This window comes from Orcinus orca, chromosome 6, assembly GCF_937001465.1.
Source record: "Orcinus orca chromosome 6, mOrcOrc1.1, whole genome shotgun sequence".
NCBI classification, from domain to species: Eukaryota; Metazoa; Chordata; class Mammalia; order Artiodactyla; family Delphinidae; genus Orcinus; species Orcinus orca.
In genome coordinates, this window is record NC_064564.1 from 73,131,295 (window position 1) to 73,151,627 (window position 20,333).

A 20,333-nucleotide genomic window follows, 5' to 3' on the forward strand; every position below is an offset into this window, starting at 1 on the left:
TTACAGACAAGCAAAAGCTAAGAGAATTCAGCAACACCAAACCAGCTCTACAACAAATGCTAAAGGAACTTCTCTAAGTGGGAAACACAAGAGAAGAAAAGAACCTACAAAAACAAACCCAAAACAATTAAGAAAATGCTAATAGGAACATACATATCGATAATTACCTTAAACGTGAATGGATTACACGTTCCAACCAAAAGACACAGGCTCGCTGAATGGATACAAAAACAAGACCCATATATATGCTGTCTACAAGAGACCCACTTCAGACCTAGGGACACATACGACTGAAAGTGAGGAGACGGAAAAAGAAATCCATGCAAATGGAAATCAAAAGAAAGCTGGAGTAGCAATACTTATATCAGATAAAATAGACTTTAAAATAAAGAATGTTACAAGAGACAAGGAAGGACACTACATAATGATCAAGGAATCAATCCAAGAAGAAGATATAACAATTATAAATATATATGCACCCAACATAGGAGCACCTCAATACATAAGGCAACTGCTAACAGCTATAAAAGAGGAAATGGACAGTAACACAATAATAGTGGGGACATTAACACCTCACTTACACCAATGGATGGATCATCCAAACAGAAAATTAATAAGGAGATAGAAACTTTAAGTGACACAACAGATCAGATAGATTTAATTGATATTTATAGGATATTCCATCCAAAAACAGCAGCTTACACTTTCTTCTCAAGTGCACATGGAACATTCTCCAGGACAGATCACACCTTGGGTCACAAATCAAGCCTCAGTAAATTTAAGAAAATTGAAATCATATCAAGCACCTTTTCTGACCACAACACTATGAAATTAGAAATCAATTACAGGGGAAAAAAATGTAAAAAACACAAACACATGGAGGATAAACAGTATGTTACTATATAACCAAGAGATCACTGAAGAAATCAAAGAGGAAATCAAAAAATACCTAGAGACAAACTACAATGAAAACACGATGATCCAAAACTTATGGGATGCAGCAGTTCTAAGAGGGAAATTTATAGCAATACAAGCCTACCTCAAGAAACAAGAAAAATCTCAAATAAACAACCTAACCTTACACCTAAAGGAACTAGAGAGAGATGAACAAACAAAACCCAAAGTTTGTAGAAGGAAAGAAATCATAAAGATCAGAGCAGAAATAAACGAAGTAGAAAAAAAGAAAACAATAGCAAGGATCAATAAAACTAGAACGTGGTTCTTTGAGAAGATAAACAAACTTGATAAACCATTAGCCAGACTCATCAAGAAAAAGAGTGAGAGGGCTCAAGTCAAAAAAATTAGAAATGAAAAAGGAGAAGTTACAACAGACATCACAGAAATACAAAGCATCCTAAGAGACTACTATAAGCAACTCTATGCCAATAAAATGGACAACCTCAAAGAAATGGACAAATTCTTAGAAAAGCATAACCTTCCAAGACTGAACCAGGAAGAAATAGAAAATATGAACAGACCAATCACAAGTAATGAAATTGAAACTGTGATTAAAAATCTTCCAAAAAAAAAAAAAAAAACTTCCAACAAACAAAAGTCCAGGACCAGATGGCTTCACAGGTGAATTCTATCAAACATTTAGAGAATAGATAACACCAATTCTTCTCAAACTCTTTCAAGAAATTGCAGAGGAAGGAACACTCCCAAACTCATTCTATGAGGCCACCATCACCCTGATACCAAAAACAGACAAATATACTACAAGAAAACAAAATGACAGACCAATATCACCGATGACTATAGATGCAAAAATCCTCAACAAAATACTAGCAAAGAGAATCCAATAACACATTAAAAGGATCATGCACCATGATCAACTGAGATTTATCCCAGGGATGCAAGGATTCTTCAATATACGCAAATCAATCAATGTGATACACCATGTTAACAAACTGAAGAATAAAAACCATATGATCATCTCAATAGATGCTGAAAAAGCATTTGACAAAATTCAATACCCATTTATGATAAAAACTCTCCAGAAAGTGGGCATAGAGGGAATCTATCTCAACATAATAAAGGCCATATACGACACAGCCACGACAAACATCATTCTCAATGGTGAAAAACTGAAAGCATCTCCTCTGAGATCAGGAACAAGACAAGGATGTCCACTCTCACCACTATTATTCAACATAGCACAGTAATTAGAGAAGAAAAATAAATAAAAGGAATATAAATTGGAAAAGAAGAAGTAAAACTGTCACTGTTTGCAGATGACATGATACTATACATAGAGAATCCTAAAGATGCTACCAGAAAACTACTAGAGCTAATCAATGAATTTGGTAAAGTAGCAGGATACAAATTTAATGCAGAAATCTCTTGCATTCCTACACACTAATGATGAAAAATCTGAAAGAGAAATTAAGGAAACACTCCCATTTACCATTGCAACAAAAAATAAAATACTGAGGAGTAAACCTACCTAGGGAGACAAAAGACCTATATGCAGAAAAGTATAAGACACTGATGAAAAAAATTAAAGACGATACAAACTGATGAAGAGATATACCATGTTCTTGGATTGGAAGAATCAATATTGTGAAAATGACTATACTACCCAAAGCAATCGACAGATTCAATGCAATCCCCATCAAATTATCAATGGCATTTTTTACTGAACTAGAACAAAAAATCTTAAAATTTGTATGGAGACACAAAAGACCCTGAATAGCCAAAGCAGTTTTGAGGGAAAAAAATGGAGCTGGAGGAATCAGACTCCCTTATTTCATACTATACTACAAAGCTACAGTAATCAAGACAATATGGTACTGGCACAAAAACAGAAATACAGATCAATGGAACAGAATAGAAAGCCCAGAGATAAACCCATGCACCTATGGTCAACTAATCTATGACAAAGGAGTCAAGGATATACAATGGAAAAAAGACAGTCTCTTCAATAAGTGGTGCTGGGAAAATTGGATAGCTACATGTAAAAGAATGAAATTAGAATACTCCCTAACACCATACACAAAAATAAACTCAAAATGGATTAGAGACCTAAATGTAAGACTAGACACTGTAAAACTCGTAGAGAAAAACACAGGAAGAACACTCTTTGACATAAATCACAGCAATATCTTTTTTGATCCACCTCCTAGAGTAATGGAAATAAAAACAAAAATAAACAAATGGGACCTAATCAAACTTAAAAGCTTTTGCAAAGCAAAGGAAACTACAAACAAGATGAAAAGACAACCCTTAAAATGGGAGAAAATATTTGCAAACGAATCACCAAAGGATTAATCTCCAAAATATATAAACAGCTCATGCAGCTCAATATTAAAAAAACAAACAACCCAATCAAAAAATGGGCAGAAGACGTAAATAGACATTTCTCCAAAGAAGACACACAGATGGCCAAGAAGCACATGAAAAACTGTTCAACATCACTATTAGAGAAATGCAAATCAAAACTACAATGAGGTATCACCTCACACCATTTAGAATGGGTATCATCAGAAAATCTACAAACAACAAATGCTGGAGACGGTGTGGAGAAAAGGGAACACTCTTGCACTGCTGGTGGGAATGTAAATTGATACAGCCACTATGGAGAACAGTATGGAGATTTCTTAAAAAACTAAAAATAGAATTACCATATGACCCAGCAATCCCGCTACTGGACATACACCCAGAGAAAACCATAATTCAAAAAGACACATGCACCCCAATGTTCATCACAGCACTATTTACAATAGCCAAGTCATGGAAGCAACCTAAAAGCCATCAACAGACAAATAGATAAAGAAGTTGTGGTACATATATACAATGGAATATTACTCAGCCATAAAAAGGAACGAAAGTGGGTCATTTATAGAGAGGTGGATGCATCTAGAGACTGTCATACAGAGTGAAGTAAGTCAGAAAGAGAAAAACAAATATTGTATATTAAAGCATACATGTGGAACCTAGAAAAATGGTGCAGATGAACCGGTTTGCAGGGTAGAAACTGATACACAGACGTAGAGAACAAACGTATGGACATCAAGGGGGGAAAGCGGTGGGGGTGTGTGTGTGTGATGAATTGGGAGATTGGGATTGACATGTATACACTGATGTGTATAAAATGGATAACTAATAAGAACCTGCTGTATAAAAAAATAAAATAAAATTCAAAATTTTTTTCTTAAAAAAAAAAACAGAAAACCCTGTTCACCGGGAATTCCCTGGTGGTTCAGTGGTTAGCACTCCGCACTTCCACTGCAGGGGGCACGGGTTCAATCCCTGGTCGGGGAAGTAAGATCCCACATGCTATGCAGCATGGCACCCCCCCACCAAAAAAAACAACAAAAAAACCTCTGTCAACTGTAACAACTCAAATAATTCCATAAGGCCACCTAATTTTTAAAAAGATCATTTCCATCATAATCTTACAGAGCTGGGCAGGTTGGGAGAGAAAAAACTACACAGCTTTACAAAAACCATTTCAGCCAGTTGAGATTTTCAATCATACGTGAAAGAAACATCATTTGCACAAACATCACTATGAAAGTTGCTGGCACATGGTAGGTGCTCATCAAATACGTATGATTTGAGAAGCAGCTATGCCCAGAAGACAGCAAGTGCAAAGGTTCTTAGGCATGAGTGAGCTTGGCATATTCAAGGGACAACAAGCAGATTGGCTGGTAAGTAAGAACCAAGAGGGAGAGGATAGACAGGAAGGCATGTGCCAGGCAAGGGTGTGGTTCTTTATTCTAAATGCAAAGGTAAAAGTAGAATGGTGGTTGCCAGGGGCTGGAGGGAGGAGGAAATGGTGAAGTGATAGTCAAAGGGGCACAAAAGGTTTAGTTATGTAAGATAAATAAAGTCTAGAGATCTACTCTACAGCATAGTGCCTATAGCTAAAAATACTGTATTGTATACTTAAAATTTGCTGAGAGTAGATCTTCAGGTAAGTGATCTTTCCACAAAAAATTTATTTTTTAATTAAAAAAATAATGACCATAAAGGAGGTAGAAGGAAACTTTGGCAGGTGATGGATAAGTCTATGCCCTTGAGAGTTCATGGGTGTGTACTTATCTCCAAACTTACCGAGTTCTACACATTATATATGCACAGCTTTTTACATGTCAATCATACCTCAATAAAGCAGGTGGATAAATAAATAAGTGTGATGGAAAGTCATCAGAAACATGGAGTCAGGGCAGTGATATAACCGGATTTCACTTTTTAACTGGTCACTAGCTGCTACTTGGTGAAAGGATAATGGAGAACGGATGGTAAGGAGACCAATCTAGAAAGCACTACATCCACCCTTAGATTGTGTACATAAGGCCTTACACTAAATGGCTCTGACCTAAGGGGTAAAAAGTCTGACTCTGAGCCATCACCCACTCTTCTGGCATTGTAGTTGCTGCCAAACAGCTTTGCAGTCATCACATAATATCAAGCAGATGGAAGAGTTCTGGTAAAGAAACTACACAATGTTCTAAAAGAAAGCCAAAAAGGAAAAAAAAAAAAAGTACAGTAAAGCAACATCTGATTTTCTGCTGTAGCCGTCTCATTTTTTCTGAAATTTCTATCCATATAAATCACTGACCACTTGCTCAGATAACCTTTATTTTTCATCCTCTTTCCCACTTGGTATGTAGAAAATGCAGTTAATTTTCTATCACCTTCATGTATAAGCCTTCAGCACACTTCCCAACTCTCCCTTAATTGTCCTCTGCTTTAAATGCACTTGTTGGTTCTCATGCTCTTTTACCCTTTTAGATGAAATTTCCCAATCTTAAACTGGGAGCTTTCTGGATTTAAAATATCCCGTCTTTGGATTCCTGTAATTTCATATCTTGAAGACACAAGGAAAGGCTCATCTGATTAACTATTAGGTCAACTTCCCCTTTGTTGAACAGACTAAATATCTTCTGGATCCCATGAGTCTGATGTTTAATTCATGGGCTGGCTTATTACTCATTTGTGTTTAAGTTTTATCATTTTTACTCATGTCTGAACTGCATGAATGCATGAGGGCATATCTTATACATCAGTTTATACAAAATTAAATGTATATACTAGCTGTCAAATGTCTTGTTACTCCTCTCCTATAATCAGTTCTTTTCAATAACAACTTCCAAATGGAGTCTAATTCCTTACCAATATGTATGTATTTATAAACTAGTAACAAAAGTAACAGAGAGCAGAGGAAAGAATACCATTATCATAATATCATACACTCACACACGGTAAAGAACTTCTTAGGCCACTATGAACAAGTTGTTTTATTGTCAAGTATAATGAAAATATCAATAGATTCTGAAATATATTTTCTCATCCATCCATTTATACACACACATGTAATTTTTTAAGGCAGATAAGAGAGTCAATTGTGCTGTGTATAAAGATTTTTCTGTTAATACTAACTTAGCAAAGTACACATTATTAGTTCTACCAGTTATAACAAACTCTTTTAAAAAGCAGCAGCAATCTTCTAGCAAAGATTTGTTTTGTCAGTTAATATTCTCTTTTTGGTTCATAATTTGTTGTCATCTGTATGCTCCTTTTTCATCTCAAGTTTATCTCCTCTTTTTCCATGTCATACCTTGCCCAGCTATTAGGTGTCCAGTACCTTCCTTGTGTTTTATTTAAACAATGCCCACAATTTCTCCACTTGTCCAATGTTTTCTGATCATTGCTTTAATATATTTCAGGCTCATCTTGACCTTTAACAATGACTAATTCTACTAACTTATTTGCCCAGTTTTCTCCTGACCTTTATTACTGTGTCACAAGGATTCTGCTTTACCAACCTCCATTGTGACTCCTACTTTATTCCCTTGTGAACAATAGCGCCTGTCATCCTTTTCGTAAATAACTGTCAACAGAGCCTATTAAATCTAGAACCCTTTCAGATCCTTTAGTTGGTCAATCAACTTGAAGTATAGAAAAATAACATGTACACAACTTCTACTGAATATGACCTTAAGTTGCCATCTTTTCCAGAAAATTTTGTTTCCATTGGAGATATTTTATTTATTTTGGCTCATACACAGCATGTAAAAAAAAAAAACTTTGTTGAAATGCTGATCCATATCCTAACCACATTTTGTGGTTATAAAGGAGAGTAACACATAGCCCAGCTATGATATGCAACTGAGACTACGAAGAACTGAACCAGAACTAGCTTAATCATCAAGTTTGAGACTTTTCCCTTTGAAACAGATTTAACGCGACATTCCACTTTGACCACTAACAATAAATTATATATGCCTTGGTTTTCAGGGATTATATTAAAACATCTTAGCTTAACTTGTTTTTCAATGAATCATGTTCTACTTTTGGCCAAATTTTGAACCCTTTTTCAACATATCTCTCTTCTTTTTCTTTCTCTTTCTACAACTCTCTCTAACGTCAATTTACAACTGTCAAAAAGAGAAAAAGCATCAATTTCTTTGGCATCTCAATAAGATGAAAAGCCCAGCCACAGGACCTAGAACAGCAAAATAAATGTTTTTCCAAAACCCTCCTACAAACCCTGAAAACTTCATTTTAAACATGTTACTGGAGAAAGAGCGCAACAGCTTAACTCAGAAAGTTTTACTTTGGCAAGATATGGCTTGAGTGTGATTTAAAAGGACCAGTTCTACCTTGCACTGTTATCCAAACAGAGGTACTCCCTTGGGTCAGCAGCACTAGCATTGGTTGTTTTGACACCTTTGTCAATAAATAAGCCAGCCTGGAAAATATAATAATGGACTGAAATGAATATGAATCCCAAGTTATAACTATATATATAATGATTCATGAAATAAGTTTTAGCTTATCACATCTACCAAAAAAGGAGGGAGAAGGGAATAAACAGCAAAGCAAAGGTATTACAAAAAGAGCTACTTTACTGTATTTTTTTTAATACTTTTACTCATTCGGTCATTCAGCAAACATTTATTTAGTGCCCACCTTAGGGTAGGCACCAAGCATTATACGTCAACCAGAAAACTATGGTCTTTGCTGTTACTGACACATAAACTAGCAGGATGACATGCAATGAAATAAACAATTACCATCCAATATTATAAGCATATAACAAAGGAAGTAGATGATGCTTTGGCAGCACATAAGAAAAGCACCAAGATAAGAACTTTTGTGAAGGTAAGAGAGAGAGAATTCAGGGAATGTCTCCAAAAAGAAGTGACATCCTAAAGCTGAAACTTAAAGGAACTAACCACACAGAACAGGTCAGAGATGAAGGGCAGGGAGTGGGTGGGAAAGTTGAAGAACCCAGCGGAACGTACTCAAGGGAATCATTTGTACAAAACATCTGGGGATGAGAGAAAGCATGGCACATCTGAGGGAAAAAAATCTTAGCTGGACTAACAGGAAATGTATATAGGGAGGAAAGGTAAGGAAGAAGACTAAAGAGAAGCAAATGCCAGATGGTGCAGAGTTGATACGCTAAAGAGTCAAGACAATGGGACATTTAATAAAGGCAATGGAATCAAGTGCATTTTAAGAAAGAATACTGTGGCTACAAGATGGATAATGAATTAGAAAGGGGCAAAAAGAGAGATAAGAGAAAAAATAGGAGCTGACTACAGTAATCCAGAAGAGAAATAAAGGTGATCTAGACTCGTGACAGTAGTAACAGGTAAAATAGAGTGAGAATTCTTTACTAGGTAGAATTGATACCATTTGTAATTAATAAAATGTCTAAGGATAAGGGAAAGGAAACAAACAATAAAGGTTCATATATTTCTAGTCTGGGCAATTAAGTGGCTAATGGTTTCATTCACTGAAACGAAGACACAGAAATGGGTATGGGGACAAAAATAAGTATTTTCGTGTTGAACACATTTTATTTATGTGTCCCTGAGACACCCAGCAGGCTGGATGTCTGATATCACTCTGGATAGTCAGTCCCAAATTTAATAAGTTAAAACCTAATAATCCACTCATTATTTAGATCTAATACCTTTTATTTTAAATTGATACAGTAGATTACTACATGTCCTCATGGTATATGACATTTAAAAAATTAATTAGAATAAGGTGTTTTTTGTAATACCACTTATAATTAGAAAATTTTGAGGATTTCTGCTTTGAAGTGCTGCTTTCAACAGTTACTAGCCTTAATCAACTATTCAGTTCATAAAAACCACAATTCTTTCTAAGTTTTTTCCTCTCTCAAGTCTTCATCAAGTGATTCTAAGCTCTTCAAAGTACATCACACTTAGGTTTTTAAAGGATCCTCTGAGTATCATAAATGGAAAGTATTAATTCAACTTTGATGGGCACATCAGAGTAAAGAATCTGGGCATTGTAATACATGATGAAAATATCAAGATGCCTTGGGAGCATAAAATGAACCAGATGCATTTATCACCAGGGAGGTGGGGACAAGTGCCAAATATCATGAAAGTTAGAGTTCTTAAATGGCCTTTCGTCTCCTTGACCTATATATCATTTTAAATTGGGTCAAATATTCTTAAACAATATTTCACTATTTACATAACTAGTATTAAGTGTCCAATAGGACACCCTATTAGCACTGAGAGAAGAGAGAAAATATGCTTTTTAAGCTCCAGAAGCATATAATACACTAATGTGTACATCCTTAGAAACATGTAATGATATTAAAGATTGGAAAGAAGGCAAGGGGAGGGAAGGAAGAGGATGAGGATTCATAGGTCAAGTCCATTATTATAATTATTCAGATTGCATGTACATGTGTGCCGTAGCATATATTCCTATGTGTGTATAAACAGAAAGCTGTCTATACATCCTGAATGTGGCAAGGTTAGGAGTCTGCTTATTTAATCACAAATTACTTTCTCTGATGACAAGTTCTATCTAATATTAACATTTCTCAGTTGTAATCACAGTAGTCCATCCTTTACCCTGCAAATCGTTATGTACTGATTGTTAAAATTTAGGAACCTACCTTAAAACTTGAATGGACCCTGTTGTTATAAAATATTCCCAATGGAGTGAGTTCTGGTTTTGCTAAGAGCTGCAATCCACTGGATTCCCCCGTAGGTTCCTTGTGGAATAAATACCATATTCCAGCATCCTATAATTAAAAGGGCAAGATTATTAAAAAGCCTCCTTTTATAAAGCCACTCTATGAAACACTCTCACATAACCTAAGCATTTCACAAACAAGTTTCATCTTTTTAACACTAATTATTCATTGGTTCAGGCTCAGAATTGACTCTAAGAGTTGTGCACTCATCTAGTACACTCAAAGCAGTATATCAGGCTTAAAAAAAAAAGGTATATTTAACTTTGCTTGTAAGATGGGACAAAAGATAGAATTGGCTGATACCAAAATTTATTTTCGAAGTAACTTTCCCATCATTATCTACTTTAAAAACTCATGCAGCCAGGACATGGAAGCAACCTAAATGTCCATCAATAGAGGAATGGATAAAGAAGATGTGGTATGTACATACACACACACACACACACACACACACACACACACACACACACACACACACACACAATGGAATATTACTCAGCAATGAAAAAGAACAAAATAATGCCATTTGTAGCAACATGGCTGGACCTAGAGATTGTTATACTGAGTGAAGTAAGTCAGACACAGAAAGACAAATATCATATGATATCACTTATACGTGGAACCTAAAAAAAAGGGTACAAATGAAGTTATTCACAAAACTGAAGTAGAGTCACGGATGTATTTGGTTGGCCAAAAAGTTCATTTGGCCAATCCAATAGAAAAGAAACTTTTGGTTACCAGGGGATAACGGGTGGGGGGGGTGGGGCAGGGATAAACTGGGAGATTGGGACTGATATATACACACTACTATATATAAAATAGATAACTAATAAGAACCTGCTGTATAGCACAGGGAACTCTACTCAGTTCTCTGTAATGGCCTATATGGGAAAAGAATCTAAAAAAAAAAGAGCGGTTATATGTACATGTATAACTGATTCACCTGAAATTAATACAACATTGTAAATCAACTATACTCCAATAAAAAAATTTTTTAAATCAAAGTATTAAATAACAGCTGGGGGAAAAAAAAAGTCATACAGAACTAGAACCAAATCCTCCCTTCCCTTCCATGTGACCAGGACAGCACAGCCTTTTAGCAATATGGGTTTTTTTCTGTTTACCTCCAAACCTGATCAATAGATGAGTCATACCTATTAAACAACTATCCATCACTGACTTCTTTCAAACAACTCCAGTGCCCTTCTTGTCCCGAGGCAAATTTTTGCCAAACAGAAAAAACCACCACACACATGAATCAGGATGCTGTCTCAGGCTAGGTCCTGTCTGTTCAACTTCAGTGTTACTTACCTTAACCAAAGCAGCAGAACAGTTTGAAAATTTCTGACACTCAAAATGAGATATAAAAATCGAAATGAAATGTTCTTAATCTCTGTGATAATTTTTTATTTTACAATTTAATTAAAAATCAGCCCAATGTGAAGGACAACTTCACATGAAGGAACTCTGATTAAACAGATTGTTAAAACTCAAATATATAGTCCAAAAGTATGGTATCAATTCAAATTTAGCAAACATTTATTTAGTGCCAGGTCTCAAAGAATTCATACTCTAATGGGAAATACAGAGAGAACTAAAATATAATATATGTAATAAATACTATATTAGTTGTAACGAAGTCCTTTAGGAGCATAGAGATATGAATTGTGGAAAACATATCACCAAAACGAATGCAATATGTGGCATTTTTCCATGATAAAACTTTACAGATGGGTCTTAGTAAAACAAACTACTCTGAAAAATGTGCTTGCCACCTCTATTCTTTTGGGCACAAAACAGACTTGGAGGGCTGTGAAGAAGGCTCCATACCATAGCCCTATAAACTGAGGGCAGAGTAAACCCTCCCAAGATGCAATGGAGTTTCAGGTTGGGGGATAGAAAAAGCGGGATAAGGAGGTAGCAGCTGTTTCCTGTTAAAACTCTGTGGTGTCAAAACAGGCAAAGGGAGCTTTGTAAAACGCAGTGGAAAGGTACCAAGAAAAAAGGGTTTGATTTACTTTGGGAGGAAAACCCTTGCCAAAACATGAGCTTTACTGGAACAGTTTTTCTAGAGAGAAGAAAAGAACTCACAGAATGCAAAGGACGAAGAACACACAGGAGATGGAAAAGATAGAGACCTGCTTTCTGCTTTTCTCACATGAGGCCTAATAAGGACGTCTGGCAACCTCACCTTACATATTTTCATGGACTATTTGCAATTTGCTTTGATCCTCTACCCATGACTTCTGAAAACAGCTGAAAGGAAGCTCTGCTCTGACTGTTGATTTGTAATGTAACAGATCACAAGATGATCCTGGGGTAAGACTGCACATCAAACCCTTGGTCACCTTTACCCAAAATCTCATCTTCCAATCAGAAACTCTCAACACAAATCCCGTATGGGCTCAACAAATATTTGATGAAAAATGAATGAATAGAGGCCTGAAATGATTGAATGTCCAGGTCTCTGCTCTGTCAAATAAGAATTTTATGTTTTATGTTTTTAAGAAAAATCACAGGTGTGAATTCTACCATCACCCAGTGATACCTGTTTTCTGGTTATCTTGAAGAAATACTCCCTTCAACTATTTTTTATTTCATCCTGGAAAACAATGCTAGGTATCTCTTTCCTTTTTAAATGTTAATAGCCATGATGTATATATATGAATATTCAGGTTTTGCTTCAAAGCTCATATTTCTGTGCTATAGTTTTCAGCACAGATATACTCATAATAGTATCATGTCTTAAAGATTCATTTTTATGTTATAAATTAGCAGCCCTAAAAACACACAATTACAAATGTAAATTTCTCCAAGCTTATCCAGGAGACATTTCTGTCATCCAAAAACAGTTCATTTATTCTCTTAAATTATCCCTGTGTATGTGTATGTGAAACAATTTAAGGCATACAATTGAGTCCTTGCTTTACCAAAGAGACGAAATCCCTAAGTGTATACAATCCCTGTATTTAACAAAAGGATGTGCCCCTTTGACCAGAATGACCGTTGTCATAATATTCTACAGAATAATCCACTCTCATAAGGCTTTCTTTGCTCATTAATATATGACTGAAATAGGGAAGCCAGAAAGATCGTACATAATACACTAAAAATACACTCTGGAGATGGCATGATAACCCTAGATATGAGCCCATCTCTTTTCTGGCATTTAGCGCCTGTCTTACTACACTCATAAACACTAACTGGCACAAATGATTTAGAAAAAATAGAAGAACCATCTCAGCTATAGCCTGCTCTCAATGAAATAAGCTGTACCAGAAAGCAAGGTGCTTGAGTTAGATTACCACAAACTACAATGCATATATATAAACCAGAATACTTACAAACTTAAATACAAAAAAACTGAAGCACTTTATTATTTACCTGTGAGCCTGCAGCTGCATTATTAATCAGATTATTGTTGGGATGAGCAATCCAGAAAGTTGAAACAGCCCTGAAAGGCATTTTTTAAGGTTATTTAAACATTCATCAGGAAAAATCCCACCTATTAAAAACCTCCCCCAAAACATCTTCCCCAAAAGCCAACAGCCCTTGACCATCACAAGTGAGTTTTTCACTCCGCCAATTACTCACATACAGTCAGTGGCAGGCACAGGGATGTAATTTCCAAACACTTTTTCCCGCATGGTGGTACACATGGAGTTATTCCTATCAGTGGGAAGTAGGGTGCCTGGTTTGGTGAGGAGTCCCAGATTGTGGAACAAAGTGTTTCTCTGTTCAATACCATCTTCCAAAAAGAAACAATGACCTAGTGTGTCAAATCCGATGGTGTCTTTTATCTGCAGAAATACAAGTGTATGATGTCACTGGTAACAAGATTGACTGCGGTTTAAGCGACAAGTGCTATTCATGAGGCATGCTCAGTACAAAAGCAAAAACAAGTTTTGATCTTAGCTGATGGGGCAAAGTCAAATGTCAGGGTTCATTGATCTCTTAAAAGAATAGACAAAAACAGCAGAACTCTCAGTAAAGCAGGATAGAGTAAGACATGTGGTATAACAGCTTACTTATATAAAATTGAGAAGTCATGAGAATGAAGGAGAGTTAACTGTTTCCATAATATGCATCAACATAATGTGAGGCTACTTACCAGCAAGCCATTTGTCCCATGCACAGTGATGCACCTTGAGAAGCTGTGATGAATAGATAGGCCGTCCACAAACGTTGCATGTCTGTACCCTCCTTTATAATCCACGTCTCCACACAGGTGAAAATGAACAGGATACCGCCCCAGGTGCTGCTGACCCATGTGTTTCAATTCCACATGAGAAAGATGGACTGAAGTAAAATTTTTCTTTATCTGTAAGATAACCAAAATCAAACTAATACGTAAGCAAAGTAGCTTCAGCAAAGTAGCTCAGAATAGCAAAGTAGCAAAAAATATTGTTTTAACAGAAAATATCTGAAGGAGACTAGACTAGACTGTTTTCCCAGATCATAATTTAGCAAATGCTTCTTTACATAAGTGAATGCTTTGAAGAGCAATAAAAATAGCCTCTCATTAGGAATAAAGGAAATGTAACATGGAAAACTACAGAAATGGTTTCTGTATATATGTTTGGGTTTGTTCAAATATTTTGGCCATTTCCAGTCTTGTCTTATTCTTTCATTTCTATAATCTCCACCAGAGTTTGATAAATAATTATTTCTAAATCCTCCCTCAATGTTTTAGTTAGCACATACTGTTGTTTACTTGAGTCCTTTTTAAAAACGCCTCTGTTGATCCACCACTGGAGCGATCTCAATATTTACAAACACTGGATTTTTTATCACACTACTAAAAACAAAGAAATGACACTGACCAACATTTTAGAAATCAGTGCAATAGAAACGTAGCCAACAATAATAGCCTACTCAATGCACAAAAACTGATTTTAAGACACATGTAGCCAAAATGCAGCCCAGGAGTCCAATACACTAGTACATAGAGCAATGCTTAGCACACAGTAAGTGTTTAGTACTTTTACAGAGTAAAAATCTGCATACAAAAAATATCTTTACAGAAACATATTTTGAATGTGTACTGCTTACCGTTTCATAATATGTTTTTTAAAAAAAAAACTGATTCTTTCAGAGATTGCATGCATGATACTGAGATTGTTTCTTTGTCTGTATAATTGGTTCTTCCCAATGTAAATTGATTTAATCCTTCACAGGACAATTCTTAAATGGTTTAACTATAGGTCCAGATCAACTAAATAAAGATATAACCTTATCTTTTAATCATCTAAAATCTCATTGTTATTGGATAAAGAAATAAAATATGATTTCAATAGCCATAAAGATCTCATTCCAAAACTTGAAGTTTTTTCAACATGCACTTAGCAGCCAGGGTTTCAAAGAGTTCATTAAATCCTTTTGCCTACCATGACATGTCCCCCAAAGGTATCATAATCAAAGAATTGGCACTGGTTTTCAGCGTAGCACGAGTCTTCCATTTCTCCTCGGATTACGATATTCTGGGTAAGAATTCCAACCTCAGCTCTCATGTCTACACCATCTATAATCTCACCCATGTGCAGGAACTGAGGCGTTTCTGGTTGATGAGAGCAAAGCAAAAATAACATTAGAACAATGAAAACATAAAACTTATGTCAAAAAGATAGTCCTCTTTATTCTGTAACTCCAAGACATTATTATAATTTATTGTTTTCTTCCATTCTTCAATACCTCAGAACCACAGAATCCCAGGAAGTAAAGATTTTAAGGATTATATAGTCTAATCCCCCACTCAATGCCTTAACCCTCACTACCAACTATCAAATCCACACACAGAGACCTTACTCCTCCCTGAAGTAGTTCAGTCCTCTCTTGAACAGCACCAATAATCCAGAATCTAACTAAGAATCCATGCTGTCTCTCTCTCTCTGCTTCCTGTCCATGTGCTCTTGTTCTACTCCCTTGAGGACAACACATGAAGACCCAGATGCATGTTGGATCTAGGAAAACGAATGGTTCTGTACATGTTGATAACAGAGTGTCAAATTGTTTTTGCTTCTACTTCAAAGCTAAAGTAATCTGCATTTGGACATTAACAGTACAGAAATAACCATCTTTCCCTTCCCACTTCTTATTGTAATATTATTATGCACTTTTAAATTCCCACATTTATTGGAAGCTTAGAAACACTTTAATAATGAGTTTTTATCTGATCTTTACTATAAAAACTCAGGAAGGAAAAATACAAATAAATCCAGGAGTTGAGATTATGGAGACTCATTATCACGTAGACTTGTTAACAAGAGTGGGAATTTCCAAATGAAATTAATGCCAGATTGTATCATGGTTTTTTAGCTTTTTGTTTTCTGCTTAAAGTATAACACTGAATGAAACAAGAAAAAATTGCTAAGTGGGCCAATCCCATTTTTTTCTAAAGCAAAAAATTTTCCTTTAACCTTCAAAGCTCTAAATTACCCACTGAGTACTTATTAAATAGTTACTATAAATTATTTTGTTTTGTTTTTATTTTGTTTTGTATCATAAATGTATAATTTTTATTACAGAAGCAAGGAAATATAATGAGTGAAATGCACAATGAATCCCATAATTGAGGCAATGAAGGAAGAAGCTTTGCCTATTACCAGGCTCAAAATAAGTACCTGGTAAATGTCAGTCATCCTTTATAAACACTGCTTACAGTAAGAATCTTATTGTACATTGCTCTTTCTCAAAAAATATATTATTCAATATTATGACAGGAAATGTAGTTTTATGAAAATACCTTTTTTTTTTTTTTTTGCGGTACGCGGGCCTCTCACTGTTGTGGCCTCTCCCGTTGCGGGATGCGCAGGCTTAGCGGCCATGGCTCACGAGCCTAGTCGCTCCGCAGCATGTGGGATCTTCCCGGACCGGGGCACAAACCCATGTCCCCTGCATCGGCAGGCGGACTCTCAACCACTGCGCCACCAGGGAAGCCCTGAAAATACCTTTTTGGTTCCATTTTAAATATATTAGTGAGATCTACTTTTTGCCAAGAAAGTAGACACTCAAAAACCATGAGTTTCATTTTTTTTAATTAAAAAAAGAAAGACTTCTATTAAAAAATGAATCTGGTTTACTATTATTTAATAGTGGAAAATTAATAAGAAAGAAGTTGGAAAGGATCTTGAAAAAAAATCAATCCATCTAGTCTGCATCTTTTTTTTTTTTTTAACATAGAAACTGGCACAAAAACACTGATTTGCCTATAACGCATCATTAACAGCAACATTATTGCTCAATGACTACTTTTATCTAACATCCTCTGGGACTCTTGTGTTCAAAGCACCCCACTACTAAGAACTTCAATATTGATGAAGATGAAGATGAAGATGATGATGATGATGATGACTGAAGGAAAAACAAAGAATTCCAGGAGTCATATCTCAAAAAGAGTGTTTCCCAAGAAGCCTTCTGAGCAGTCTGATACCTTTGACTTTGACCTGGAAGCGGTTGCACTTGGGACAGGGGAGAAGAGTGAACTCCTCTGCTTGGTACATGGAATAGTCCGTGCTTGCGACCACAATCTGATCTCCGGGTTTCCAGCTACTAACGTCATCCAGCAGATGAAGTTTCACTCCATCCACGACCTCTACCCGGAAACCTGAAAGAGAAACACCTAAACCAAAAAGCAAGAAAGAAAGTGATTTTTTTTTTCTAAAATCAACCCCCTCACTGATTCACAAATCAAAAGTTAAAATAAACACAAGTCAGCAATGCTTCAATTTGATCCATGCACAGGATGAAACAGGACATTAGCACATATGTAATCTTAATATTAAGAATAAAAGCTCGCCTTAGGCAATCTCTCATTTCTGTGCCTTTGCTCATCCTTTAGTCTTTATCTACAGTGTCCTTCCACTCTTAATTCATCAACCAAGATACTATTCATCTGATAAAGTTCAGGCGAACCTTTAAGTACTTCCCAAACATCCTTGCTGGAAGTAACCTTTATGTCCGGTATTCTCATTCTGATATTCTCTCTGGTATGATTCGTATCATTCCAATGGGAAGACAGCTCACCTCCTTGGAAGCTACATCAGTAAAGGCAGCAAAGTACATGCATCTGTGTATTCACTGCTCTGTCTCATAGTGCAGACTCATAAATGTCTACTGAAGGGATGAGTATTCCCACTATTATCTGCAATGTGACCTAAAGGCCACATGACAGTGCCCCAGTCCAACTCAGCTCCTTTCCTGGGATAACGTCAGGCTTGCAATCCAGGGACTACTAATTACTGATCTCTCCTAATACCTCCTTTTGAAATTCAGAGTTGGTTCCCAACTAGGCAGATGAAAACTGAAAAGTTGATCCAGCATCTCCATAACTTATACTCTTCAACATGCAACCAAGTGTAGAAGTGTTTCCTACTTCTAAACTGTCCGTGATATAATCTGTCATGGTTTAAAAACTGATTTAATGCAAATGAATATGGAATAGATGGAAGCTATGAAAAATATGGAAATGTGGGAAAACACCACATTTCAAAGATATCTGTTTACTAACTGTTCACTACCATCCTTCTAATTAACTGGCAAACTACTCTGGGGCTACTTTAAGACACTGACTCTAAGAGTCGATGATAGGAGTAAAAAAAACTCATTTACTCAAGTTAGGGGAATAAAAAAGAGGGAAATTTAGGCCAAGGCACAAAGAGTAACACAAATATCCTTACAGTCTTGAGGATATCCTGATAAAACCTAACCTGAGCAAGTCTTGAATTCTGCTCCTTTAGACTCTGATCCACCATGTTTTCCTGTTTCTACAAAGCACCAAAAAAAAAAAAAAAGAACCTAATAAATGTAAAGTGTTTTTTTATATGTTTCTTGCATATAAATACTAAAGCCTATAATGGAATTTTGTCTAAATAATAATAATAACTTTAACAATAACGATAGCTAACAACTGTGGGATTTCACATACATAATAACTTTTCATCAAAACAACTTTGAGATATAGGAACTATTATATGCATTAAAGATAAAGAAAGCAAAGGTCAAGGAGTCTGACTGACAGCTGAAAAATGATAGAGCCCACAAATGAATGCTAATTTAATTCCAGCGTCCAATTTCCTAAAGTCTATATCATTCTGCCTTCCCAAGAATCAAAACAGGCAAGTTAAAAGCAAAGGTAAACAAAAAACTCATAGTAGCAATGACAATCACTACCCAAAATTTCAGATTTTACCAAAAAGAATTATCTAAAAAAAGAGCAACTAAGAAACATTAATTTTTTCATATAAAATGTCAATAATGCTTTTAAAAAAAGATTTCTAGGGCTTCCCTGGTGGCACAGTGCTTGAGAGTCCGCCTGCTGATGCAGGGGACACAGGTTCGTGCCCCGGTCCGGGAAGATCCCACATGCCGTGGAGCGGCTGGGCCCGTGAGCCATGGCCGCTGAGCCTGCGCGTCCGGAGCCTGTGCTCCGCAACGGGAGAGGCCACAGCAGTGAGAGGCCCGGGTACCGCAAAAAAAAAAAAAAAAAAAAAAAAGATTTCTAGATCAATAAGTTTTGGCTTAAAAGACCATCAGAATTTGTTTCTGTTTTAAAAAAAAAAAAGCTAGGTTACATGGGAAAAAATCTGTATTGTTCGATTATTCCTCACTTTTTTCTGGCTGTAGAAGAAAATCCTACCTGAGATATCTCCTACTGAATAGGAAGTATGAAAGGATGTAAGTTTTATCCTCCTTGCTTCCTGGAGAGAATTTCTACCTCTTCCAGAAAATAGGAGCCACTGAGAACATAGAACACAAACAATATCCTATAGTAGATAGCTAGAATGTACCCTCTTCCAGAAGAGAGGAGTCATTGGCAATGTGGAAATGAAAGCAAAATTTCCCACAAAGGAAATGTTGACTCAAGGTTTGTCAGTGTTATCCTCTGCCTGGAGTCTTCCTGGAAGCAGTTCCACTAAACTCTTCATGCAGGTCCAAATTCCTGCTTAGAAATACTCCTCATCTACCTATGCTTTTTGCCAGAGGCAACCATGACGTGGTCAAAAGAGCAGTAGTCTTGCAGGCAGAAAGCTGAGGCATGATTCCAGCTTCCTTATCCATAATAGAAACCATCTCCTCACCTCAGACTCAGAAGGCTGCTTAGATGCAACAAGTGAAAGTCCCTGTTACATACCAGGAACTCTGTTTTAAAGCAAAAGACTTTCTCTCTTTAATTACAAGGACACAAAATACACCCAGGTCATGTTTGCATTATTGTTAAAATAGCTAACCTTTATTTAGTGCTTACTATATACACTGTGCTAAAAAACTTCATATTCTTCACATTTGATACTCACAGCAGCTCTATGTGGTAGTTCCCATTATTATCCCCATTTTTCAAATGAGGAAACTGAGG

General features: G+C 36.1%; 1 protein-coding gene across 3 annotated transcripts in view; it reads right to left on the reverse strand.

Annotated features, from left to right (window-relative positions):
- CEMIP2 (cell migration inducing hyaluronidase 2) overlaps positions 1 to 20,333 on the reverse strand; it is a 78,403-nt gene that overhangs the window by 30,726 nt on the left and 27,344 nt on the right. For all 3 annotated transcript variants that reach the window (XM_049710772.1, XM_004276391.3, XM_049710773.1), the window contains 7 exons: positions 17,412 to 17,600; positions 15,370 to 15,539; positions 14,094 to 14,303; positions 13,577 to 13,782; positions 13,367 to 13,436; positions 9,902 to 10,030; positions 7,611 to 7,699 (listed from right to left, as the gene is read on the reverse strand). In XM_049710772.1, the coding sequence (XP_049566729.1) occupies positions 7,611 to 7,699; positions 9,902 to 10,030; positions 13,367 to 13,436; positions 13,577 to 13,782; positions 14,094 to 14,303; positions 15,370 to 15,539; positions 17,412 to 17,600 (1,063 nt within the window). The remainder of the gene's footprint in view (positions 1 to 7,610; positions 7,700 to 9,901; positions 10,031 to 13,366; positions 13,437 to 13,576; positions 13,783 to 14,093; positions 14,304 to 15,369; positions 15,540 to 17,411; positions 17,601 to 20,333) is intronic.